Genomic DNA, 10,228 nt, shown 5'->3' with positions numbered 1-10,228 from the left:
GTTCTTCACTCTGTCCCTCATTCACACTTGCCATCCTAGTTAATTAACTTTTCATCTGACTGCACTGAGGGCAGGGGTGGGTTAGAAGTGAGTGCCTACAGATTATAGGATAATTTACACATGGTGAAATAAATTGAACCTTTGTGGGCTAGAAGAAAAGAAGCCTGTAATTACCTTGTCACAGGCTCAGCATCATGCAATTGCTTGTCATCCTCATGGTGCTAAGTGTGGGACTAGGAAGTTACTGGATGAAGTGCAAATCAGGATTTGGGAGACCTTGCCTACAGGCTTCTGCCTCTCTGGAGGAGTCCATTAATTTTAGCCACATACATACAGACTTTCTCTGGGGCCTGTCTTTTCTAGGACCAGCTCTGTTACTCCCTCCTGGCTCTCTATGAGTTTGTACAGAACGGGACAAGCATCACACAAGCTTCTGCTCATCACACAGGAGGGAAAATCTACAAAGTGTGTCCACATCAGGTGAGGAAGGCTGGGGTTGCAGTGTTTTTTTTTTTCTTGCCTTCATATATTCACTGTTATCTGACTTACCAGTGAGGAACCCCCTCATTAAATAGAAGCAATGGAGTAGGTGCCTCTGAGCCTCAGGAATGGAACACACTGCCTTGGGGCTCAGAGTGTGACCAGTCCTGGAGGGGATTTCAAGATCAACTAGTGATCTGAAGCCTGGTTTTGACGTTGCTCCTGAGGTGGGGCTGAAAATTACCTGTTCCTGAACAAGATAAAGTGATTGTATATGAGGAGGAAACAGAATATCCTTAGAGAAAGTAACTGGTTAGTTATTGTATTATCTGGAATACCTGAAAGGAAGCTTTAAAGACTATATTTTTTCCGTAAGTTTTCAGTTTTATTGTGCTGTTTGGTGTTAATCCTTTTCTTTCCAGGTTGTTTGTGGCTCCAAGTACATAGTACGAGGAGAAAATGCCAGGGATCATGTGGACTTGTTGGTTTCCTCACGTCACTGGCCTCCAGTGTATGTTGTTGATACAGCATCTTCAGTAGCACTGTGTGCAGATGTCTGCTGTCCTGGCTTGACTTCCCAGATGTGGGGAAAGAACCAGGGCTGCTTCTCTGACCCCATGGACCCTCCAACGGTTAGTTGTGTCCACTTTGCACTCTGCTATGCCAGTCCCATATAGAAAAGTTTCAAGTGAGATTTAAGTAATTTTAAGAAAGTGTATGTAACCTGTGCTGTGCCTCAAGATAATCTGACCTGATCAGTGTCTCCTGACTCGCAGCTTTGCCAGCTCACAGCTTCTGAGCACAGCAGAAAGTGTTATCTTTTGCTCGGGGCGTTACATCAGGTTCACGCTTCTTAAGAGGAAGAGCAGTTGAAATCCTGAAATTTGGAGTATGTCACTTACTTTGACACAACAGCTCACTTCTCTCAAACTACTGCTGTTACTTGAGAAATGGGAGAGTGAGAGGGTTTCTAGTGCTTTGGGATTATCTCTGAGGGCATATGAGTGAGAGGGATGCATACAGGGCCACCTTTATGGTGTATAGCGGAAGCCTGAATCAGTTAGCCCTCTCTGTCCTGGTTCATAGTGCTGATTGGAGTTCCACCATATGCTAGTTTTGCCTTGTTCTTCTCAACTCTGGGAAGTTGCTTCTTGTTCTACCTGGTGCGTGTCTCTCTCTTGCAGTACGTGTCCTGCCCTGAACTGCTGGACCAGCACTACAGCGTGGACATGACCGTGGCTGAGCACTCTGTGCAGCACCCAATCACCAAGTCAGCAGCACGCCGAATTGTTCACACGGGTTCAGAGCAGAACAGCCCCCGAGACCCAACGGCTCAGCACCACTGCATGTCCCTGTGCCGCGAGCTGGAGCCGTACAGCGCCATCATCGCTGCTATCAACGACAGCAAAACCAGCAACGTCCGCCAAAGGCCCATCACCTTTGAGAACCCCACACACTATTACCTCTACAACCGCCTCATGGACTTCCTCACCAGCAGGGAAATTGTCAATCGGCAGATCCAGGAGATCGTGCAGAGCTGCCAGCCCGGGGAGGTGGTGATTCGTGATGCTCTCTACCGGCTTGGGGTGGCCCAGATTAAAACAGAAACAGAAGAGGATGAGGAGGGGAAGCAGGAGGATGATAGAGGTTGCTGAGTAACAAACCAGCTTGCTGGTGTCTGTCTCTGGTCGTATGGATGGGTGGGCTGGGCCAGCTTCTGCAAGCTGTCTGGCTTGAGTTTATTTTTACAGGTTGGAGACATGATGCTGGTGGCTTTTACTGCTGTTAATGACCAAAGAGCTGTGTGCTTCCATAGTGTCATGATAGCTGCTGCAAGCATGGGTTCGTCACCCCCCTTGATAAAGGCTGCAGCTGCCTCCCAAGGTGTGTGATGGACCCACTGTGCAAAACATCACCCTCCCTGCAGTAGGCGAGTGGAGATGGCAGAGGCCTTCCTGGGAGCAGGGAGTATCAAGCACACAGGGGTTTTGATTCTGAATCTTGCTGGCTGACTTCTTTGTGTGTCTTGGTGGCAGGGCTGGGGGTGTGGGAGCAGGCATGAGCGGCAGATAGCAAAGATTTCTTCTAAAATATTCTGAATAGATTAATTTAGGACACTGACTCCTGCTTGGAGGTCTTGTATGCATTGGCTGTGAGGAGTTTTTAGTTGAGGAGGAGCCACGCAGCTTTAACTGGCTGTATCTGGGCAGCACTCCTGGGTCCAGGGTTGTGAGTGCTTCAGCTGCAGAAAGTTGCTAGAATTGTTTGTCCCTTCTATAAGCACTAATAATGTAGAAGCTGAAACATACAGTCAGTGGAGAGTGTTCTGAATGTTACAGTAAGAATTAACTGCGTGAGGCCCAGGGGAGCCAAGCTCGTTGCTGGGCAGTATAAGCATAGTGCAAGGTGGTGGCTGTGGAAAGGAGGACACTCAATTTCTGTGCTGTTGTCCTGAATGCTTTTTTCTTCAGCAGTTTCATTCTGTTCAAGGACTTGTCTTTCTGTGGTCCTGCCCTAGAACAGAATCACAAAGCCTGGCTGTGGAGCCAAGGAGGAAGGATGAATGCAGTGTGAGCAGGGCAAGCAGGGTTCTGTCTTCCACCCTCCAGGGAAGCGCTAGTGGAGCTGCATCTGCATGGGCAGCCTCAGTGCTCTATTAGGTGTCACGTTGGTCCTGCCCATGTCCACACAGTGCTGTGGGGGTTAGAGCAGCCTCCTGCTGCCCAGGTTGCTTTATCAGCTCCTTGAGAGGAGTCAGGCTGAGACCTCTGCCCCTGCAGCAGGGCTGGAGAATACCTTGGGCTGCAGCTGTTAAGTTACATGCGTTGTCTGCTGCCAGCTCCCTTTTGCTGTTGCTGGTGATGAAGGTGGGTGGATGTTTGCTGTGACCCACACAGGAGAGAAGCAGGATGCTAGACTACTTACATTGCCATCCAGGGAGTTTATTTTGCCTAAGTGAACAGTGGGGAAGATTCAGAGGCTTGTGGTGTGGTTGAAAACTCCCTTCTGTGAAGGGGAACCTATTGACTACCGTACTGTTAAAGTAAATGTATTAAGTCTGAGCAAATGCAGTATATGGCTTGGGGGTTTTCTGTTAAGAACATTAACTTATTATAAGAGACATTAGTGACTTTTTTCAGTCAGTGATAAAATTTAATAAATTATCTCCAATTTTTGGGGTGAAACTCTGGCTGAATGACTGTTGTTTGTGGACAAGACCTGGAGGACTGCAGGGGGAAAGGGCACAAACACTGTGTGCACATATACCACAACCCTGGTCTGCACTGCCAGGGTGGTGGGGGAAGAGCCTGGTGTTCTCAGGAGCAAGGTATTCTGAGAGGAACAGCTTGAGAAATGGCTTGGGCCACCTCACCAGCATATCAGGTAAAACTGTCCTGCTAAATAGAGCTGAGGTATAGTTCTTAGAAGCTCTTCTGCAGATGGTGAACTCCTCTGCTCTTGTTCTGCATTTCCTGAGGCGACCTTCATAGGAGAGGGTCTGCAGCACATGACAGTAATTCCTCTTCAGGCTGTGTCTAATAGCCTGGGATGGAGATCCTGCTGCCTCTAAGCAATTACTACAGGAGGACCTGCTGCAGTAACCCCGAGTCTGCTCACCAGGGCCCTTCTGCCTCTTCCCTGCCCTTGGCGGCTGCCACATGCCCATCTCGAATGCAGTTACTTGTCAGATGTCCCATCATCACAATTCAAATTACTCCCCCATTATATCCATGCATAGGGATTACCATTTTTCTCCAATTACAGACAGGTCACTCTGAGCAAAGTGCTTTAAAATCTTGTTTTTAATAAGTTTTTGCATTATACAAGATTGAATGGTTTTGAGAACTTGTAATGGGAAAGGTGTGTGTCTGAGGAGTTGGAGCAGAGTTGCAGAATTGTGCTCTGATCCATTCCCCTCTAAGAACAGTCCTTAAAGCTCTAGAACAGACTCATTTTGCTAAACATTTCATTCTTTATAATGCTGACAGATAGAAATGAATGTGTTTAGTAAGGAGGAAAGAATCACTCGGTGTTAGCATAAACCCAGGGTTACTATAATCAGATATGGCTCACAGTGTAACTGCTCAGGGTATGACAAAGGCCACCAATGCCAGAGTAGTTGTGTCTCGCTGTAGTTTTTCTGAGCCCTGTCAGTGCTTATACCTGGTGTACAGAGCCAGGTGAAGTTAAGGTTCATTAGCTACTTCCATTACTGGCACTACTAGCCCCAAATGAGAGCTCGATGAGAAGTAAGTTTAAGGGCATCAGGCCCTAGCTTATGAAAAACTATTCTCTCAGGTGTTCTATTAAAAATAGACTAAGGAAGATATATACAAGAGTGTGTCTGTATTTGGGACAAAGGCAGTGATTGCTACATGTTTAATAATGCAGAGGGCTTGTAGGATATGTGTCATGTTGATCATTTCCAGATCTGTTTAAGCTGCCGTTCTTTCCTGGACTGGGGATGTGTTCAGTGCTCACATGGAAGTGCACTGGTTACATCTGTGTCTTACCTGAGAAATAACTGCCCTCCATCCCCAGGTTCACATAACCCTGGGGCTGGCTCCTTGGCTCTCTTCACCCAAACACTCCCTGCCAGAGCATCAGCTGTGTAGAGGTAGATTGGGTGAGGAAATGTAGAGGTTAATGCATATTTAATGCTAAGTAGAGGCTTTACCTACATATAAACACTCGCTCTGCCCCATCCAGGATCAGACTGGCAAAGGGAAGAGAGCAGGACCACAAGAAAGAAGACTGTTTCTGGTGTGTGGAACAGTTCCAGCTTCAGGACTTAGTTTGAGATGTGCTCATAAAACACAAGGGTTCAGTTGTGGAAACGTCTTACTTGGTTGCAGCTAGTATTTAAAAAACCCTACAAAACTGAAACACCCCACAGCCTCATTGGGGATGGGGAGGCAGGTGACAGGGACCTCTCCGTACCTTGTAGAGATGGAGCGTGTGCCCATCCTCACAACCTAGGCTATGCTTCAAGTAAGGCCTCAGGGATCCCACGGTGAGGGTTTGGGTTGGAGTCACTCCAGCACTGTCGTTTCAGTGAGGGAGTCAGTAACACTCATACTCCAGAAAGCACAGAGAGGAGAGCCAAAGCTGAAGGCATCTGTGTTCTAGGGCAGGGCAGCACCGTGCACTCTGCAGAGCCAGGAGGATGGGATCCACCCAGGGCAATGGTACCAGCTAACAGAACTGATAGTTGTTGCCTTTGAGAAGGGGCTGCCCACTGTCCTCTTGCTCGCAGGACTCCTCACAGCAGCCAGAGGTATCACAGCCACTGTCTTCCTCAGCAGTGGAGGGGAGGTTGGTGTAGTCCTTGAAAGCAAGAAAAAAACAAAATCCTCACCCCAAGTGTGTTTCAGTCCCTCCAATCGTGTAGGACATCAGAGGATGACCAGCTGGGGCTGGATGCTCACTCAGTGCTGCCCGTTGTGTCCGCAGGGCATGGCTAGCCCATGCTTTTGTGGAGCTGCAGCATGGCTAGTGACAAGGCAGCGTGCCTTTTGTCCAGCTGCACCCAAAATCCACGGGAATGGGATGGGGCAGGGCTGCTGTGGTAGCAGTAGTATCACTACCCCTATTGCTGCCCATAGAGGTTGCTGCAGAGTAGCTGTATTTCTTTGTCCAGCCTTCTTTGGCCATGGTGGGGAGTGGCTTAACCCTTCAGCATGGGGAAATCTGGATGCCTTTCTGCTGTGCCCACCAGCACTAAACTGCTCCCATCAATTAAAGGCAAGGGCCAGCACCAGGAAAGTTTTCCAGTTCATGTAGGGGGAAAGCACATCTCCCCCCTTCTCTCCAAAGGTCCTCACCTGCTCCTTATGCACCTCCAGTTCTTTCTGGATGAAGCAGCCGATCTGGTCGAAGGTTGGTCTCTCTGTGGGCTCCAGGCTCCAGCACGCCTGCATGATGGTGTACCTGCAGAGCCAAACAGGGACAGGGTGGCTGCACTGTGCTGCTGCAACGCTGCTGGAGGGTCCACACTTCCCTGTGCAGTACTCTATTTCAAGCACACAATACTGAGCAGTCCCCTGACTATAAACCCCATGATCAGTACATGTGCAGTGCTCCAGGTAAAGGTGAACACTGAAGTGGATAAACTAATCTATCAATAAGGAGCTTTATGCCTCCAGTACGTTGTTACTTAAGCTTAAACTCATTACTTTCCTGTAGCCTATTGAGGCTTGTCTTCTTGTAGTCCTAGAGTGAAAAGTAGCTGACGTTAAAAGAGGGAAAAACCCCAAGGTCAGGAATGTAACATATAACATGAGCTCTCCCATATTCCTGTCCATAAACAGAGGAAATAACGGATAGAGCACTGACTGCCCCAGGTCTTGCTTTCCTGCAGGAGCAAGGAGCCCCATAGTGTCACCTCAGCACATCCACTCACATTTCCAAGGGAGCGAAGTCGGGTCTGGCCATCTGGTATCCCTGCTTCACCATGCTGTAGAACTTGCTGTTCACCACCATGCCAGGATATGGACTTTTACCTATGACAGTGACAGGAGCAGAGGTGGCTCTCAGGTTAGAGCCTCTAACACTCCAGCCTTGTGGGGTAGCTAGAGGCAGCCTGAAGCATCGCCTGAGCCACTGCTACTTGTCCTCAGGGAGTTCTGAGTTAGAGCAAATCCTCCAGGATCCAGTTCTTGGTTCACTTTTGCAGAGACATTAGGGCAGTGGTAAAGCCATGGAAAACAAGTGGTTTGTATGCTCATTTCTTTCTTACCAAGGGAGAAGATCTCCCAGAGAAGGATGCCATAAGACCACACGTCGCTCTGCACTGTGTAAATGCAGTCAAAGATGCTCTCTGGGGCCATCCACTTCACGGGCAGGCGGGCCTGGAAGAGCAGAGAGTCCTGCAGCCTGGGACAAGCTGACAGCTTACCCTATCCCCCATCCTTCATGCTGCAGCTTGTACCTTCTGTGGTCCCCATTTTAAATTACTTACGTTGCCTTTTACAACATAATTCGAGTCATTCATGATATCGCGGGCCAGGCCGAAGTCACAGATCTTGGCTACCCGTCCATCTGATATGAGCACATTCCTGGCTGCTAAGTCACGGTGGATGCACTGGGGAGAACAGAGCACAACTGAGACCCAGCCAACATCCCCCAGCAGTCCCAACTAATTCCCCACAGCCTGGGCCTGTCACTGAAACAACACTTAACAGGGGCAAAGGGAACATGAAGTGCTTGAAAAGCCGCTGTGAGAGGCACTGTGTCACGTACAAGGAGTATGGGCTCTGCAATGCTGGGACATCGTAACATTTCATGCTTTAATCACTCATGGGGCCATCATCTTCCCCGTGGGAGAAGGCTCAGAACCAGGGAGTGTTGACAGTGTGTCCTCATCTCTGAAACAGCCATACAGTGGCTCTCCGGTACTCTAGATGAGCCGGCTCTGGCAGACAGCTCAACGGCCACTTTCGGTTCCCTGTCCCTAGGGCAGTGGGGGAGCTGCCAGTGCAAGAAAGCTTCACATCAAACTTCCTGACCTCATGTAAAAGCTGGCCAGAAAATGGTGACACGAGCAGGGGACACGGCCCTGGGTTCCCGTCCTTAACATTGCCCTGCTGCCTGGAACCCATGTGAGACAAAGGCTCTGCAGGGGACACCAGACACCATGGTCCAGCATGTCTGAACCCAACAAACAGAGCAGAGAGGCCCATTTCCTGAAGCAGTTCGCTTGCGCTTGGCCACCCCATCCATAAACATCCCAGCTTCTATGCAGACAGGATGGATGGTGCCTGCTGCCTGCACTGGTGTTTCCCACTTGGAATGCTGGGGGGACAGTTGTCCTGTTGGTACTCACATTCTTTGATGCAAGGAATGCCATGCCCTGGGCCACCTGGCTGGAGAACTGCAGGAGGTCAGAGAGGTTGAGGGGACGGAGGTCCTCCCTGGTTTCATCTTCTTCCTCTGGGCTTTTCCCTGAAATTCAAACTGAAGTTGCAGAGTTGCTGCAAACCAGGCAAGCACCACATGCTGTGCTGTGCCCTGGTTCTCCAGTGTAAACCAGATGGGGTGGCCAGAATAAAGAAATCATGAAAACTCAGAAATGAACCTTTAACTCACCCCTGGCTTGCGCAGAATCTGATGATGCTGAAGATGCTGATGATGACACAGGCTTCATTTCAACATACATTTCCAAACCCTGGCTCGAAAAGCCACTGTCACTGAGTCAGAAGCAAGAGAAACATAGGCAGGCTGTTAGCAACCCTCCAGCAGTACCTTCTGCCCTTTACACCCACTGAGAGAAGAAACCACGTCCCTGTCTGCAGGAAGTGGCTTAAGGACAAAGGGTAAGTCAACGTTGAGGCCAATTCAGAAAGGGGACCGAGGTGCCCTGTGGTGCGAGGGTCCAAATACTGCTCCCCTTTTGTCAAGGGGCTGCCCTTGGCTCATAGGGAGTGGCTCAGCCTCTTGTCCTACAAAACCCACATGCCCAAGAGTGGAGGAAGCCAGAAAGTTTTGATTCCAGATTGTGGAAGGACAGACTGGATTGAAACACGGATTTATTGTGGGACATTCAACGGCTGCTGTCAAACACTGAAAAACCTGGAAATGTAACTGTGTCTAAACACACAGGCTTTTATACCCTGGTGCTCTGCAAGTCCCCAGAGCTTTGGCCTCATCTCTCTGCACACTTCTCCCAGCAAGCATACAGGCTCCGGAGTCACCTGAGCTCTGCCCTTACCTGCGGATGTATTTCTTCTCTAGGTCAATGTTTTTGTAATCAGCAGCACTATCTAAAGAGATGTCCAGTGCAGAATCCCTGATAATGATGGATTCAGCCTTCTTCCGCAGGAAATTCAGCAGATCTCCATAGCGACAGTACTCAGTGATGACGAGGATTGGGCCTGGGAGAGAGGCAGGAAGGGTTAATTAAGAATTGACATTACTGTGACCTGTCCTGAGGACTGCTTTCCCTGGTAGGGCAGCAGAACCCATACTGCACACGAGCATGTCTGGAAACAGGCCCTTGCACAGTTACAGGTTCAAAAAAGACTGCCAAGATCATCGTGTCTGTTGTGAGAAGAGGAGAGGCAAGAGCCTCCGAGGGGCAGGCAATGGGAGACGTCCGTGGGGAAGCAGGGCTGTAGGATCCCACCTCCATAGGTACATGCTCCCAGCAGGTTGACAATATTCTCGTGGTGTCCCAAGTGACTCATGATCTTCAGCTCAGACATGAGAGCCTCCTGCTCGTCTGTGTCTGCTGATGCTGCAAGACAAGAAAGGAAGGGCTGTGTGAAGGAGAGACAGAGGGACAAGGAAGAGGCTAAATGGGAGGACAGAAAAAGGTATAGACGCAGATACGGAGCAAAAGGAGGAGACACACTCAGAGGAAACTGCATCCTCTGTGCCTTTGGCCATGCATGTTCACAAAACTGATTGTGATTCCAGTACCCAGTACTTGTCACAGAAACATCTAACAAAAGTACATGTTGTGTCCTGGGAGCACCAGCACATGGTGAACATATACTATGTCCTGACCAAAAGAGTTGGGGGTATTTCAGCCTTTGCAGATTGCTCTGGGCTTACACTTTAGCATCTTCACAGCCACTTTGAGGACGGAATCTTCTTTGCCCAGCCCAAAAGCAGTGGCTTCTACCACTTTTCCAAAGGCTCCTGCTCCAAGAGTTTTTCCTGTAAAGGGAATAAAAAAGTGTGCTTACAAGATGCTTTATAGAAAAAAATAGAGCAGTTGTCCTGCATGAGCCTTGAGGAGGATGTC

General features: G+C 49.2%; 2 protein-coding genes across 2 annotated transcripts in view; one reads left to right on the top strand and one right to left on the bottom strand.

Moving 5' to 3' along the window:
• HMGXB3 (HMG box domain containing 3) overlaps positions 1–2,135 on the top strand; it is a 16,816-nt gene extending 14,681 nt beyond the window's left edge. Inside the window, exons 17-19 of the mRNA XM_010023958.1 lie at positions 364–480; positions 903–1,112; positions 1,665–2,135. Coding sequence (XP_010022260.1) covers positions 364–480; positions 903–1,112; positions 1,665–2,135 — 798 coding nt within the window. The remainder of the gene's footprint in view (positions 1–363; positions 481–902; positions 1,113–1,664) is intronic.
• Positions 2,136–5,488: 3,353 nt separating this feature from the next.
• CSF1R (colony stimulating factor 1 receptor) overlaps positions 5,489–10,228 on the bottom strand; it is a 19,061-nt gene continuing 14,321 nt past the window's right edge. The window contains exons 12-21 of the mRNA XM_010023960.1: positions 10,036–10,140; positions 9,605–9,715; positions 9,191–9,353; positions 8,569–8,669; positions 8,306–8,424; positions 7,442–7,564; positions 7,220–7,331; positions 6,884–6,983; positions 6,306–6,411; positions 5,489–5,808 (exon numbers count right to left, since the gene is read on the bottom strand). Coding sequence (XP_010022262.1) covers positions 5,677–5,808; positions 6,306–6,411; positions 6,884–6,983; positions 7,220–7,331; positions 7,442–7,564; positions 8,306–8,424; positions 8,569–8,669; positions 9,191–9,353; positions 9,605–9,715; positions 10,036–10,140 — 1,172 coding nt within the window. The 3' untranslated portion in view covers positions 5,489–5,676. The remainder of the gene's footprint in view (positions 5,809–6,305; positions 6,412–6,883; positions 6,984–7,219; positions 7,332–7,441; positions 7,565–8,305; positions 8,425–8,568; positions 8,670–9,190; positions 9,354–9,604; positions 9,716–10,035; positions 10,141–10,228) is intronic.

The sequence above is a fragment of the Nestor notabilis genome, unplaced genomic scaffold (assembly GCF_000696875.1).
Source record: "Nestor notabilis isolate BGI_N333 unplaced genomic scaffold, ASM69687v1 scaffold8731, whole genome shotgun sequence".
Lineage (NCBI taxonomy): Eukaryota > Metazoa > Chordata > Aves > Psittaciformes > Psittacidae > Nestor > Nestor notabilis.
This window is presented reverse-complemented; position numbering and strand designations above follow the sequence as displayed.